Raw genomic sequence first — 17,036 nt, 5'->3', positions numbered from 1 at the left:
CCAGGTCTGGGAGGAGATCCTTTAGGAGACCATCTGCCACCTCATCAGGAGCATGCCCAGGCATTGTAGGAAGGTCATACAGGCACGTGGAGGCCACACACACTACTGAGCCTCATTTTGACTTGTTTTAAGGACATTACATCAAAGTTGGATCAGCCTGTAGTGTGTTTTTCCACTTTAATTTTGAGTGTGACTCCAAATCCAGACCTCCATGGGTTAATAAATTTGATTTCCATTGATCATTTTTGTGTGATTTTGTTGTCAGCACATTCAACTATGTAAAGAACAAAGTATTTAATAAGAATATTTCATTCATTCAGATCAAGGATGTGTTTTTTTAGTGTTCCCTTTATTTTTTTGAGCAGTGTAGTAATAAATTAGAAAAGTGTGATCAATCTCACCCTTTTTTTTTTCTTTTCTTTTTTTTCTTTAAATTGGACATATTAACTGTGGCTGTCACAGAATACTTGGATCCAGCACAAATAAATATAAAAAGAAACCATAAATAATAAGTAAAGGAAATAACTCACAGAATATATATGAAAAAACACAACCAACTGAATAGCTACATTTAGTTTGAGCAATGATTTCGGTAATAGGAGGGATAGCTGGAACGACCGATAGTCAGTCTTTTATGTAGGATCAAATAGCTCGATGAGTAAGGTGTTTGATTAGAATTCAACAGGTTATAGGTTTGAATCCTGGGTATGGCAGTATATTGAAATGTGTTATTTAATAAACTGTATTGTAACTGAACAATGGAGAGCTCTCAAGTTAAGTGCATGAACTTGGTATAAAGAGGATTTGTGTCCACTTCCATTTTCTTGCAATGGTCTAGAAACGTGTGTGTGTGTGATATAGATATATAATATAGGAAGGGGCATCATAGCATGCGCCTTTATGTCCCAATTGGAAAAAAATAAAAAACGGGGGGGGGGGGGGGGTGCCGTCTCTGGAACATTGCACCAAAAAGTCTAGTGGCGGCTCTGACAGACACCTCTTTGTGCAGGACTGACCTGCACACAATTTGAACACATTTAGAGTATCTTACACAAGGCTAGGTCCTCTGTAAGGAAATTGAATCTGTGTACATGGACACATTATACTTGATAACGGCATTCTGATATATAGTCCTTTTAATTTTATTTAGGAGGGAGAGTCCTTTGTCAATGAAGACTGTAGCCTTCAATGCAAATGCCAAGCTGGTGGTGTGACCTGCACAGCAGTTTCCTGTACTTCCAAGCAGCGCTGTGGTCTCGTCAGTGGTGTGCGAGGTTGCTACATGGTGGATGGTGAATGTTCTGTAAACCCACAGAAGCTGGTCACATTTGATGGCCTCTCAGGAGGAACCATTGCAAATGGCCTATTGGAGGTTGCATCTCTGTGTAACATGGATGCATCCGAGTGGTTCAGAGTTCTTGCCGATATCCAAAGTTGTGGACAAGCACCATCTGTCTCAAGAATCCATATCTTTCTTCCTGGTGGCCTAGTGACTATCTCCAAGGATAAGGAAGTCTGGGTAAGTAGCCTACACAGCACTTGCTACCATGTTATAGTCTCAGCAACTCACATCAGATTCTCTGTAATGACTCATCAGTAGAATATTTCAGATTTTTAAAAAAGGTACAACTTCAGGGGAGGTACTTCTGCGTGGCTACACCCACATGAGCAGTGCCGCTTAGTATTCTCAGAAGAGCAGAATGGAAGCTCTAACTTTTACTACTCTGATGTATTGCACTGCCCCTACTTGTAACATTTGTTAGCAGTTCAACCTTGCTAACAGGGTTCCTACTAAAAAAAAAGGCAGTATTTTTGGAAAATATATCTGTTCATTGATATGTCCATTGTCCCCTGAGGTGAGGGAGTGATGGGTTCTTCTACCTTTTTTTTTTTTTTGGGGGGGGGGGGGGGTCTGAGAGGAGCTGCACAGTTTAGAAAGTATTTGGGTAACCACTGAATCTAGTGGGCTGCTATGAGTGATACGGTCATTTATTGGAATAGTCACACTCCAGGACAAGGATAATACAGTACTGACAGTAGTAGTAGTAGTAGTAGTTTATTTCTGGTATAGGTCATGATATTAAATTTAAATGATCTTCAAGAGTTGTTTTGGGAGTTGGTAGTTAAGATTTTTAAACAGCCCGAAGATAGAGCCTTATTTAGAGAATTTGACGGCAGATAACTACTTGGCCCATCTAGTCTGCCCTTCCTTTTTTATTTTTTATTTTCTCTCTCTCCCCTTCCCCCAGGGGAAATCTTATTTACCCACTTGTATTCTTGTGGCGCCAACCATATACCCTACATTGTTAGGATCCTCAGTGGTGACGGTGGTACCAGAAATGTTTCTTAACCAATGTCAAATTAAGGAAAGAGCTTCTAGTCTAGAGCAGTAGTTCCTAAACTTTTTTGATTCAGATTTTTTTTCACGGCACCCCTAGACCAAACATGTCTAAAATTTGAAACTTTTTTTTTTTAAATTAAGTAAATTTGTGTTTTTATGACATCCTTGGGCTCAATTATGTGGTAAAAAAAAAAACAAGATTCACTTACAGTATGTTTACCAACATATTTTATGATTTGCAGCTACAATCGCCAGTTTTGCCTATTACATTGACCATACATTTGAATTGGTCCTGGACCACCAGATCAAGATCCCCCTGTAAGTGCCTGAGGTACCCTAGGGTTCCACAGCACACAGTTTGAGAACCACTGGTCTAGAGAATTAGTTTTCACACGTTCAACAAGATAAAAGTAAAAACTACGAGAAAGCTACATAAAGCTATTAAGAGAAATTGCTTTATTCCACATTTAGTGAGTTATCCAACCAGATTCCTGCTTTCTTGTGTGTGTGCGTGTGTGTTTTTATTTTTTTTCTGGACAAATGTGACCTAAGAATTTGCATTACAATAAGTGGGAACTAATTCCATATGTATTTTTCAGGTTAATGGGCGCTTGGCTGCTCTTCCTACTGTGTTTGCCTTTGTCTCAGCCAACACTGGAGATAGCGCCGTCATTATCCAGGTTGGCACAGACTTGAAGATTGAGTTAAGCAACAGTGGAAACCTCTTGCTCTGGGTTTCCGAGGGTCTGTCTGAGTCAGTTTGTGGTGTCTGTGGAAATTTTAATGGAGACACCTTTGATGACCTCAGGGCTCCTGGAGGGAAGGTGGTCAAGGACATTTTGCAACTCATAGCATCTTGGAGAGCTTATGACTTCAACAGCTGGTAAGCAAAGTGTTCTACATTATGGTCGCTCTACACTTGCTTTCTTTCTGCCTTTAACCCTTGTGTGGGCCTTTCTAATATGAAACTGATCTATGATCCTATTAAAATGGCCCTATTACTGTTAGTAGTCATAAAGGATACACTCTACACCCATTTCTCTTCTGCTAATAATGTGGAAGAAACTGGAAGTATGAATGCAATAGATGCCCTTATTTCAGTTCTTAAGGTCCAAGATGGTAAAATAGTTTAGTAGATCTTACACTGGCATAGATGAGCCATTCCTTGGCAGGACAAAATCTATTACCTGGAATCACAGAACTTCTGGTGTCCCCAAATGATTCATGACTTATTTACTCTTCAGAATTTACATTCAGTTAGGAACATAATAGTATTTATGATTTGTCAGTTGTGAAAGCTTATTCAATTTTTATAGTAAGGCAAAAACCCATAGAATAGACCACACACAATGGCAGTGGTTAAAGATTTTGGCTATGTCACGATCCAGAGTTCTAGAACATCTTGCTTGCCTTTGCGGTGTCCAGGGCCGTCTTTTCGTATGGGCTTAATGGGCTCTTGCCCAAGGGCCCCAAGAGTATAAAGGCCCTATGCTGATAGCTGGGGGTCCCCTCTTTCCAGGGGTACCAGATTTTTTTAAATCGGCCCTGGGGAACCGGAGATATCTGACTTGAAAGCAGTGGTCCCCATCCAAGCCTGTTAATTGCTGTTCCCAGCCAAATCTCTCGGGTTCTGTCTGACTTAGAGTATTTCTTAGGGTATTCTCCAAAATCTGGGACTCTCCCCTTTTAGTGGACACTGGCAGCTTGTCTCTACTATGCCCAGAACCAGAGATATCAGCCTTCAAGCAGCTGGTCCCTGCTCCAGCCTCACGCGCCTAATATGCAGTTATAGATTTTCGTTGGTGAATTGCTCTGGCTCCTGAACTCTGATCCCCAAGTCCCCAGTATCTCCTGACAGGTGGGACTCTCTAGTTTTTTTATCCCATTCAAAGCTAAGAAATATATTTTCAGGAACTGGAGATATCTGCAGTCAAGCAAGCTGCCCTCCCACCGGAAAATTATGAATATTAAGCCCACTCCACTATCAACCCCTCCCCTGTGTATTAAACAACCCCTACCACCCCGGAAGTCATGTACCGGGGCCCCTTCATTCAGCCCAATGCCCTCTTCTACAGTTTAGCCCCATCTGTGCAGTAAAGGAGTAATTAGCAGAAATTACTGCTACAGATCCTACATGCTGAGCGGTAGATAGAACACCCCTTACCGCCCACGGGACATCAATGCTGCTGCTGATAGCACCCACCACCCCTACCGCTGGAGGATGGGTAGGGGGCCCAGTGCATTGTTGTGCCCAGGGGCCTACCCTGCTGTTAAGACGGCTCTGGCGGTGTCTCTCCATGCTGGCATTCAATTTTTATAGTAATGCAAAAACCCATAGAGTAGACCATACACAATGGCAGTGGTTAAAGATTTTGGCTATGTCACGATCCAGAGTTCTAGAACATCTTACTTACCTTTGCGGTGTCTCTCCATGCTGGCGTTACAGTCTGCTCTCACCATGTCCTCCATGCTGATAGCAGGTATCGCTGGGAGCTGTATGCGGGCGCTGAGATCTGTCCACACTGCTGCTTCTCTGCACTTCCCTCAGTGTCACACAGTCTCCGGGCATCGCTCTTCGTAGCACACCGCTCTCCCTCCATTCCTCAAGAGTCCGAGCCTATTTCCTCAGTCAAAGTTCCCTCCAAAACAATGACATGGATGCAGCGATGTTGGAGGAAGTCAACTGATCTATCTCAGCCATTCCAATCACTATTCTCAATCAGCTGATCCCACTTGCCAATCACAAGAGACTGATACCTATAAAGGGAGTAGCTTTTCCTCTCCCAAATGGCCAGTACAATGTTGCGTCTCTAGTTTATGCAGCTCTGTGCTGAGCTCCCTGATATTAAGGTGGCAGTCTAGTTCCAATCTGGTTCTAGTACAGCTTCCCCCAATACTATTTCTGGCAGAGAGCACCAAAATGTTTAGATACGGCTCTGCCCTCACACACTAATGTGCACATCACTCCATGAGTAAAAGTTGGATTAAGTCTCTGCTACATCCAAACATCAGCTGCTCCCGCCTCTCACGCCAACCCAAACCCTCAGGCATAACAGGCTTTATACATAAAAATGGAGTGATATCAACACAATACTGTAGCTACAGTTTTAAAGTTTAGATATAGTATCAATATATGTTTATCTAAGTTTTAATGACTCCAAATTTATTCTGTATTGTCAGACATGTCTAAATAGTACTTAATTATTGCTCATAGGCATACGCTCTATTTTGCAGATCTCAGAAGTCTTAAATGCAGATAGATATCTATCTTTTTAATGCTCTTAGTTGAGCACCCCCGTTCTAGAATCTGACCAGAAAAGACCTGGGGGCAGATGGGTATTAGCACAGAGGGAAAACGCTTCAGATATGACATTACGGATATGTCCGTTGTACTTTCTGAACATTTGTAAGAATTCTTTTTGTATTTCTAATATGTGAATTACCAGATTTTAACTTTTTTTTTCTTTCTTTTTTCTTTTCCTGTAGTAATGTGTGAGCTAGTAAGAAGACACCTAGAGGATGACCCAATTGATCACTGAAAATATGAAATGAATGAGCGTATACATAGGATCTCTGTAATTATTGAAAATTGCTACATTTTAGATCCATTGAAAGTGTTTATGTACTGTGCATTGTGTAACCTTTCTACCAGTGACCAGTATACCTCTTGTTCCATAGTGCAGGAATTCAGTGGCCTATGACTGCCAGCCTGCAACAACTGCTTAACACTGGGCCTTTCCTTGCTTTAATAACAAGTTGGTAAATGCATCTACCTGTGAATTGTTGCTTTGACTGTATAAATGTAAATCACCCAGTGCAGTAAAATGCAGAAAGGTTTGAAAAATAAAGGTGGAATTTTGAAGTTTCTGCAAAAATTATTCTTAACAAAAACGAGCTCGTTGTAAATGGTATAGAACTTTAATTTACATTAACCAAGGTGTATACAAATGCATATCTGTGTCGTATGCGCCTGATAGCTAGAAATTCTTACTCACCTGTACTGTATCTGCCCTGCAGGATCAAAATATACCCACTGTATACTCTCCTAGAAGGCATATATACAGTACTGTGCAAAAGTTTTAGGCAGGTGTGTGTGTGTGTGTGTGTGTGTGTGTGTGTGTGGGGGGGGGGGGGGGATGCTGTAAAGTAAGAATGCTTTCAAAAATAGAAGTGTTAATAGTTTTATTTTGATCAATTAACAAAATGCAAAGTGAACAGAAGAACATTCTAAATCCATAATTGGTGTGATCACCCTTTTGCCTTCAAAATAGCATCAATTCTTCTAGGTACACTTGCACACAGTTTTTGAAGGAACTCTGGCCCTAATTCAGACCTGATCGCTACTGTCCGTTGTCGCATGCCAGACAGCTGCCGGCCATCTTTGCCCTGCAATCGCCTCTGCCTGATTGACAGGCGGGGGCGGGCCGAAAGGGTTTGTCCTCCGTTTTAGGGGCACGGTCCGGGCAACGCAGGAGTTCCCGGACCGTGCGGGGGGCGGCCATGACATCACACGCAGCCACTGCGACGAGTAGCTCCCCAACGTGCAGGAGCGAGCAACTCGCCAAGTACATAAACATCACCACTGTGCAATGCTTTTGTACTTGTGCGGCGGGGCAGAGCCTGACATGCAGGGTAGACTAGCCCTATGCTGGGCGTCCCCCCGCATGTCTGAGCAACTGATCTTAGACGTGCACTTACGATCAACTCTGAATTAGCCCTCCTTTCCAAACATCTTGGAGAACTTGCACAGCTCTTAAGTGTCTGTCGGCTTGCTCAAATCCTTTTATCTCCATGTAATCCCAGACTGACTCGCTGTTGATCAGGGCTCTGTTGGGCCAGGTCATAAACCTGTATTTTCGATCATCGCAAAAGACAGCTTTTATCAGTAGAACTGTCCTTTTTGCAATCTTTTATTCAAGCATACAGCCTTACTAAATGCTATTATCCATGTAATGAGAGGATGCATCACAGGCAAAAGGTAGTGCTTGCTGCATCTCTCCTATTGGGGGAGATGTACTAAGCCTGAAAAGTGATAAATATCACTATGATAAAGCACCAGCCAATTGGCTCCTAACTGTCATGTCACAGGCTGTGTTTGAAAAATGACAGTTAGGAGCCGATTGGCTGGTACTTTATCACTGTGATAAACCTCCTAATGATAGTGTGTGGACCCTTATTCAAAAGTAAAGCATTCAATACCTTTAATACCAAGAAATAACGACACGGAGACTTGAATTTGGCAGAAAATTGTTAGCTATTTATTGTACCCTAACCATTAGAAAAAACCTGTAAAGTAAAATTTAAGTTAACATGCCGATTCAGCCGGCATATGGTGGCAGAAAAAAGAACGGCTATATTCAACTGACGATAACCTCAAAAAACATTACAACCCAAACGATCCTAATTTACCACAAACCATATATAGGTTATAGGTGCCTGACTCAGACCTCCACGCTGACTGCCCACCCGGATGGGTGATGACGCTGCCCCCTGATGGGTGATCTAGCGGCCTTAAAAGTCAATGGAGGTGAGTGCACCTAAACCACACCAATACTGTAAACAACTGCAACTAACAAGTCAAATTACAACCTGCCGTTCTTTTCCGCCAACAGCGAAAGACTCTTCCCCAGAGTCTTTGCACCGCCACCATACCCTCAACCTAACTCCTGCAACACCAGAAACAGATCCTCCAGGAAAAACAGCATCCCCTCATTGGACAGATGCACACCATCAGGCCGAAAAAGGTGACTGTCACGGAAACCGAATCCTAGGGTGGCGAACCACTTTCCCTCCGTGGGCCAACACCCACTTCGCCACCGCCGCATTCACCTTTTGCCTGGCCTCATCAATCGGACGACCGTCCGCCACTCCTTGCCAACGCAACCTTGGCACCATCATAGAGAACACCAAGACACAATTGGTCCACGCTGCGGCCACACTGGCCAGATCCTCCATCATGGCCCACCGCAGCTCCAAAGATGTCCTCTTCCCCAGATCGTTGCCACCTAAATGGACAACCAGCACCCTAGGGACTCCATGCTCGCTGACCTGACTGACCAATCTACTCTTCAGATCTTTCCACATCATCCCCCGCCCACCAAGCCAACGAACGCCATGAGCCCTAGGAAACATCTGTGCCCCCTCCGAGGCCAAAAACCTGGCTGCCCAGTAAACATAAGAGTGGCCAACCACCCAGATTGCCAAATCATCTTCTAACCAACCTGAAGAGAAGGAAAGGAGTAAAAATCGGTTAATAAGTATCCGAACAGGAGTTTATTAAACGCATTAACCTGAAGGATCTGCCAAAAGAAAAAAGGGTTTTTCATGTCTTGCAGAAGTCACGGCCTAGCCGATCTAAACAAGCTTCCAGCCAATCGAAGCATAACATAAACACACAACGGGAAAAATCTAAATAATATAAGGAAAATAAAATGGGGGGGGGGGGTATAAAATGGGAAAAATATGTAAGAACTCAGCTGGAGGTCAAAGCGTAAAAACCTGCTGAGGGACTTTGATTTGAACTGATCAGCCGAATTGTAGGTTAGAATTCAGTCCGTCAAGTCAGGCAAAAAAATCGCAAAAGAACTCCAGACCCCCGCTGCCAGCAGCGGCGAGTAGCTAATCCCTGAGTAGGATGAACAGAGGAGACAAACAGACACACTACACAAGGACGTACTTAACTTTACAACATGAACTTATACAACGACTAATAAAACTGAACTGTTAGTCAAACAAACAACTCATGGAACTGGGCGAATATATCGTCTGTAACTTGACGACTTCCATCGCCCCACTGCCTGGATTTCCGCAAAACACCGCCGACGCAGCTGACGTCGCCGCCCCGATTCGGAAAGAATGCGTACCGAAAGCAGCGGGTGAAAGGCCCAAGCTCGCCAGACAGCGACTCAGCAAGGTAAACCGTCATAATGCAGCAACCACGACCCCTGCCCACCGGGCCGAACCGCTGCATATTTTGATGCCAACCTCTCCGGGCAAATGCTCTCCTCCAGCGACGGAACCAAGGTGACCCATCGCCCTCTACCTACCTGGTCCGTCTTAGAGCGACGCAATCTGCACAGCAAGGACCTCTCACCCACCACCACGTCAACCAGATGCATGCGCAAGTCTGCCCGCTTAGATGGCGCTACAGGCTCCGAAACCCGAAAGGCTCCGTGGTAAGCCATGGAGAACGCCAACCGGAACAAAAGCGATTAAAAAATTGACGACGTGATCCCGCCAACCGCCTCGATGACAGCCGGTAGCAAGGCCGCATCGATGGGCCAACGCCTATCAGGCGGCGTTGGCGCCACGCGCGCCCACCCTTTCATCAGAAGCCTGCTCTTCGTCACATCAGGGACACCCTTGATTTTATTAAAAAACGAAATCCCTGCTAAGTACCGGGACACCACCGCTCTGGACCTACCCGTGACAAAAAGCTGTCAAATAAAAGAAAGCATCATCCGATGCCCGCTCTTACCTTCTTGACTACGTCCTCGGACAAACTCTTCCCACTCGCTCCAAGCTTGACCGTAAGCCTTCAGCGTATTCAGAGCCACTGACCGCATCGCTAGACCCTCCAGTCCGGTCCGATCACCTGCCAGACATAACCGGGACATTGAAACCCCCGCTCATCGGCCTCGGGTGCCAACAAACAAAATCTCTCCCACTGACCGCTGGACAACGCGTCGGCAATTTCGTTCTCAAGTCCTGGCACATGCTGCGCGCGGAACCATACATTCTTATGCAAGCATGTCAGCAGCAATCGGCCAAGCACCCTCAGAACCACCAGCGACTTCGCCCTCTGGTTATTGATCGCATGCACCATGCCCAGATTGTCACATCTAAACAAAATGCTGCGATGAGCCAGACGATCGCCCCAAACCTCTAGCGCCACCATAATGGGGAAAAGCTCCAGCAGCAAAAGGTCCTTAGTGAAACCTTCGCGATGCCATTCCTCAGGCCACGAGGCCACGCACCAAGACCCCTCTAGGTAGCAACCGAACCCAGAGGAACCCGCCGCGTCGGTAAACAGCTGTAACCGAGCGCTGTCGACCGTTGGGGCCAGCCAGATACGCACTCCGTTGAAATCCTCCAGGAACAAGGCCCATATGGCCAAATCCCTCTTAATCTCGGAGGACAAGCGGATGAAATGATGCGGCCTGGCACACCCCGCCGTCGCCCTTTCCAGCTTTTGGCAGAAAACCCTGCCCATCGGGACCACCCGACAAGCAAAGTTCAAAAGGCCCAGCAAGGACTGCACTTGCCTCAGCGTGACTTTGCGCGACCGTACGAACTGGCAAATAACCTTGCGGAGCTTCGCAACCTTGGCCTGCAGAAGGCGACACGATCCCGCCACCGTGTCGATTTCAATCCCCAAGAACGACAAACAGGAAACCGGCCCCTCCGTTTTATCCTCGGCCACAGGAACGCCAAAGTCAAAAAACAACGCTCGGATGCTGAACAGCAAGTCGCTGCAGCGCTGCGAATTCGCCGGTCCCACACATAGGAAATCATCGAGGTAATGCGCAACTCCATGACCCCCTGAAGAAGACTCCACGCACCAATGTAAAAATGTGCTAAACCATTCAAAAAACGAGCAGGAAACGGAACATCCCATCGGCAAACATTTGTAGAGATGAGCGCCTGAAATTTTTCGGGTTTTGTGTTTTGGTTTTGGGTTCGGTTCCGCGGCCGTGTTTTGGGTTCGAATGCGTTTTGGCAAAACCTCACCGAATTATTTTTGTCGGATTCGGGTGTGTTTTGGATTCGGGTGTTTTTTTCAAAAAACCCTAAATACAGCTTAAATCATAGAATTTGGGGGTAATTTTGATCCCAAAGTATTATTAACCTCAAAAAACATAATTTACACTCATTTTCAGCCTATTCTGAACACATCACACCTCACAATATTATTTTTAGTCCTAAAATTTGCACCGAGGTCGCTGTGTGAGTAAGATAAGCGACCCTAGTGGCCGACACAAACACCGGGCCCATCTAGGAGTGGCACTGCAGTGTCACGCAGGATGTCCCTTCCAAAAAACCCTCCCCAAACAGCACATGACGCAAAGAAAAAAAGAGGCGCAATGAGGTAGCTGTGTGAGTAAGATTAGCGACCCTAGTGGCCGACACAAACACCGGGCCCATCTAGGAGTGGCACTGCAGTGTCACGCAGGATGGCCCTTCCAAAAAACCCTCCCCAAACAGCACATGACGCAAAGAAAAAAAGAGGCGCAATGAGGTAGCTGTGTGAGTAAGATTAGCGACCCTAGTGGCCGACACAAACACCGGGCCCATCTAGGAGTGGCACTGCAGTGTCACGCAGGATGGCCCTTCCAAAAAACCCTCCCCAAACAGCACATGACGCAAAGAAAAAAAGAGGCGCAATGAGGTAGCTGACTGTGTGAGTAAGATTAGCGACCCTAGTGGCCGACACAAACACCGGGCACATCTAGGAGTGGCACTGCAGTGTCACGCAGGATGTCCCTTCCAAAAAACCCTCCCCAAACAGCACATGACGCAAAGAAAAAAAGAGGCGCAATGAGGTAGCTGTGTGAGTAAGATTAGCGACCCTAGTGGCCGACACAAACACCGGGCCCATCTAGGAGTGGCACTGCAGTGTCACGCAGGATGTCCCTTCCAAAAAACCCTCCCCAATCAGCACATGATGCAAAGAAAAAGAAAAGAAAAAAGAGGTGCAAGATGGAATTATCCTTGGGCCCTCCCACCCACCCTTATGTTGTATAAACAAAACAGGACATGCACACTTTAACCAACCCATCATTTCAGTGACAGGGTCTGCCACACGACTGTGACTGATATGACGGGTTGGTTTGGACCCCCCCCAAAAAAGAAGCAATTAATCTCTCCTTGCACAAACTGGCTCTACAGAGGCAAGATGTCCACCTCATCTTCACCCTCCGATATATCACCGTGTACATCCCCCTCCTCACAGATTATCAATTCGTCCCCACTGGAATCCACCATCTCAGCTCCCTGTGTACTTTGTGGAGGCAATTGCTGCTGGTCAATGTCTCCGCGGAGGAATTGATTATAATTCATTTTAATGAACATCATCTTCTCCACATTTTCTGGATGTAACCTCGTACGCCGATTGCTGACAAGGTGAGCGGCGGCACTAAACACTCTTTCGGAGTACACACTTGTGGGAGGGCAACTTAGGTAGAATAAAGCCAGTTTGTGCAAGGGCCTCCAAATTGCCTCTTTTTCCTGCCAGTATAAGTACGGACTGTGTGACGTGCCTACTTGGATGCGGTCACTCATATAATCCTCCACCATTCTATCAATGTTGAGAGAATCATATGCAGTGACAGTAGACGACATGTCCGTAATCGTTGTCAGGTCCTTCAGTCCGGACCAGATGTCAGCATCAGCAGTCGCTCCAGACTGCCCTGCATCACCGCCAGCGGGTGGGCTCGGAATTCTGAGCCTTTTCCTCGCACCCCCAGTTGCGGGAGAATGTGAAGGAGGAGATGTTGACAGGTCGCGTTCCGCTTGACTTGACAATTTTGTCACCAGCAGGTCTTTCAACCCCAGCAGACCTGTGTCTGCCGGAAAGAGAGATCCAAGGTAGGCTTTAAATCTAGGATCGAGCACGGTGGCCAAAATGTAGTGCTCTGATTTCAACAGATTGACCACCCGTGAATCCTTGTTAAGCGAATTAAGGGCTGCATCCACAAGTCCCACATGCCTAGCGGAATCGCTCCGTGTTAGCTCCTTCTTCAATGCCTCCAGCTTCTTCTGCAAAAGCCTGATGAGGGGAATGACCTGACTCAGGCTGGCAGTGTCTGAACTGACTTCACGTGTGGCAAGTTCAAAGGGCATCAGAACCTTGCACAACGTTGAAATCATTCTCCACTGCACTTGAGACAGGTGCATTCCATCTCCTATATCGTGCTCAATTGTATAGGCTTGAATGGCCTTTTGCTGCTCCTCCAACCTCTGAAGCATATAGAGGGTTGAATTCCACCTCGTTACCACTTCTTGCTTCAGATGATGGCAGGGCAGGTTCAGTAGTTTTTGGTGGTGCTCCAGTCTTCTGTACGTGGTGCCTGTACGCCGAAAGTGTCCCGCAATTTTTCTGGCCACCGACAGCATCTCTTGCACGCCCCTGTCGTTTTTTAAAAAATTCTGCACCACCAAATTCAAGGTATGTGCAAAACATGGGACGTGCTGGAATTTGCCCATATTTAATGCACACACAATATTGCTGGCGTTGTCCGATGCCACAAATCCACAGGAGAGTCCAATTGGGGTAAGCCATTCCGCGATGATCTTCCTCAGTTGCCGTAAGAGGTTTTCAGCTGTGTGCGTATTCTGGAAAGCGGTGATACAAAGCGTAGCCTGCCTAGGAAAGAGTTGGCGTTTGCGAGATGCTGCTACTGGTGCCGCCGCTGCTGTTCTTGCGGCGGGAGTCCATACATCTACCCAGTGGGCTGTCACAGTCATATAGTCCTGACCCTGCCCTGCTCCACTTGTCCACATGTCCGTGGTTAAGTGGACATTGGGTACAACTGCATTTTTTAGGACACTGGTGAGTCTTTTTCTGACGTCCGTGTACATTCTCGGTATCGCCTGCCTAGAGAAGTGGAACCTAGATGGTATTTGGTAACGGGGGCACACTGCCTCAATAAATTGTCTAGTTCCCTGTGAACTAACGGCGGATACCGGACGCACGTCTAACACCAACATAGTTGTCAAGGACTCAGTTATCCGCTTTGCAGTAGGATGACTGCTGTGATATTTCATCTTCCTCGCAAAGGACTGTTGAACAGTCAATTGCTTACTGGAAGTAGTACAAGTGGGCTTACGACTTCCCCTCTGGGATGACCATCGACTCCCAGCGGCAACAACAGCAGCGCCAGCAGCAGTAGGCGTTACACGCAAGGATGCATCGGAGGAATCCCAGGCAGGAGAGGACTCGTCAGACTTGCCAGTGACATGGCCTGCAGGACTATTGGCATTCCTGGGGAAGGAGGAAATTGACACTGAGGGAGTTGGTGGGGTGGTTTGCGTGAGCTTGGTTACAAGAGGAAGGGATTTACTGGTCAGTGGACTGCTTCCGCTGTCACCCAAAGTTTTTGAACTTGTCACTGACTTATTATGAATGCGCTGCAGGTGACGTATAAGGGAGGATGTTCCGAGGTGGTTAACGTCCTTACCCCTACTTATTACAGCTTGACAAAGGGAACACACGGCTTGACACCTGTTGTCCGCATTTCTGGTGAAATACCTCCACACCGAAGAGCTGATTTTTTTGGTATTTTCACCTGGCATGTCAACGGCCATATTCCTCCCACGGACAACAGGTGTCTCCCCGGGTGCCTGACTTAAACAAACCACCTCACCATCAGAATCCTCCTGGTCAATTTCCTCCCCAGCGCCAGCAACACCCATATCCTCCTCATCCTGGTGTACTTCAACACTGACATCTTCAATCTGACTATCAGGAACTGGACTGCGGGTGCTCCTTCCAGCACTTGCAGGGGGCATGCAAATAGTGGAAGGCGCATGCTCTTCACGTCCAGTGTTGGGAAGGTCAGGCATCGCAAACGACACAATTGGACTCTCCTTGTGGATTTGGGATTTCAAAGAACGCACAGTTCTTTGCGGTGCTTTTGCCAGCTTGAGTCTTTTCAGTTTTCTAGCGAGAGGCTGAGTGCTTCCATCCTCATGTGAAGCTGAACCACTAGCCATGAACATAGGCCAGGGCCTCAGCCGTTCCTTGCCACTCCGTGTGGTAAATGGCATATTGGCAAGTTTACGCTTCTCCTCCGACAATTTTATTTTAGGTTTTGGAGTCCTTTTTTTTCTGATATTTGGTGTTTTGGATTTGACATGCTCTGTACTATGACATTGGGCATCGGCCTTGGCAGACGACGTTGCTGGCATTTCATCGTCTCGGCCATGACTAGTGGCAGCAGCTTCAGCACGAGGTGGAAGTGGATCTTGATCTTTCCCTAATTTTGGAACCTCAACTTTTTTGTTCTCCATATTTTATAGGCAGAACTAAAAGGCACCTCAGGTAAACAATGGAGATGGATGGATTGGATAGTTTACTAGTATACAATTATGGACGGACTGCCACGGTTAGGTGGTATAAAAAAACCACGGTTAGGTGGTATATATTATAATAATAATACAATTATGGATGGACGGACTGCCTGCCGACTGCCGACACAGAGGTAGCCACAGCCGTGAACTACCGCACTGTACACTGGTTGATAAAGAGATAGTAGTATACTCGTAACAACTAGTATGACACTATGACGACGGTATAAAGAATGGAAAAAAAACCACGGTTAGGTGGTATATATTATAATAATAATACAATTATGGATGGACGGACTGCCTGCCGACTGCCGACACAGAGGTAGCCACAGCCGTGAACTACCGCACTGTACACTGGTTGATAAAGAGATAGTAGTATACTCGTAACAACTAGTATGACACTATGACGACGGTATAAAGAATGGAAAAAAAACCACGGTTAGGTGGTATATATTATAATAATAATACAATTATGGATGGACGGACTGCCTGCCGACTGCCGACACAGAGGTAGCCACAGCCGTGAACTACCGCACTGTACACTGGTTGATAAAGAGATAGTAGTATACTCGTAACAACTAGTATGACACTATGACGACGGTATAAAGAATGGAAAAAAAACCACGGTTAGGTGGTATATATTATAATAATAATACAATTATGGATGGACGGACTGCCTGCCGACTGCCGACACAGAGGTAGCCACAGCCGTGAACTACCGCACTGTACACTGGTTGATAAAGAGATAGTAGTATACTCGTAACAACTAGTATGACACTATGACGACGGTATAAAGAATGGAAAAAAAACCACGGTTAGGTGGTATATATTATAATAATAATACAATTATGGATGGACGGACTGCCTGCCGACTGCCGACACAGAGGTAGCCACAGCCGTGAACTACCGCACTGTACACTGGTTGATAAAGAGATAGTAGTATACTCGTAACAACTAGTATGACACTATGACGACGGTATAAAGAATGGAAAAAAAACCACGGTTAGGTGGTATATATTATAATAATAATACAATTATGGATGGACGGACTGCCTGCCGACTGCCGACACAGAGGTAGCCACAGCCGTGAACTACCGCACTGTACACTGGTTGATAAAGAGATAGTAGTATACTCGTAACAACTAGTATGACACTATGACGACGGTATAAAGAATGGAAAAAAAACCACGGTTAGGTGGTATATATTATAATAATAATACAATTATGGATGGACGGACTGCCTGCCGACTGCCGACACAGAGGTAGCCACAGCCGTGAACTACCGCACTGTACACTGGTTGATAAAGAGATAGTAGTATACTCGTAACAACTAGTATGACACTATGACGACGGTATAAAGAATGGAAAAAAAACCACGGTTAGGTGGTATATATTATAATAATAATACAATTATGGATGGACGGACTGCCTGCCGACTGCCGACACAGAGGTAGCCACAGCCGTGAACTACCGCACTGTACACTGGTTGATAAAGAGATAGTAGTATACTCGTAACAACTAGTATGACACTATGACGACGGTATAAAGAATGGAAAAAAAACCACGGTTAGGTGGTATATATTATAATAATAATACAATTATGGATGGACGGACTGCCTGCCGACTG

The 17,036-nt window shown here is 45.8% G+C and overlaps 1 protein-coding gene across 2 annotated transcripts in view; it reads left to right on the top strand.

Annotated features, from left to right (window-relative positions):
- Positions 1-6,189, top strand: part of LOC134965834 (IgGFc-binding protein-like) — a 217,785-nt gene extending 211,596 nt beyond the window's left edge. For both annotated transcript variants that reach the window (XM_063942208.1, XM_063942209.1), the window contains 3 exons: positions 1,151-1,519; positions 2,941-3,224; positions 5,828-6,189. In XM_063942208.1, coding sequence (XP_063798278.1) covers positions 1,151-1,519; positions 2,941-3,224; positions 5,828-5,837 — 663 coding nt within the window. In that variant the 3' untranslated portion in view covers positions 5,838-6,189. The remainder of the gene's footprint in view (positions 1-1,150; positions 1,520-2,940; positions 3,225-5,827) is intronic.
- Positions 6,190-17,036: the final 10,847 nt, after the last annotated feature.

This window comes from Pseudophryne corroboree, chromosome 10 (genome assembly GCF_028390025.1).
Source record: "Pseudophryne corroboree isolate aPseCor3 chromosome 10, aPseCor3.hap2, whole genome shotgun sequence".
Taxonomy (NCBI): Eukaryota; Metazoa; Chordata; class Amphibia; order Anura; family Myobatrachidae; genus Pseudophryne; species Pseudophryne corroboree.
This window is presented reverse-complemented; position numbering and strand designations above follow the sequence as displayed.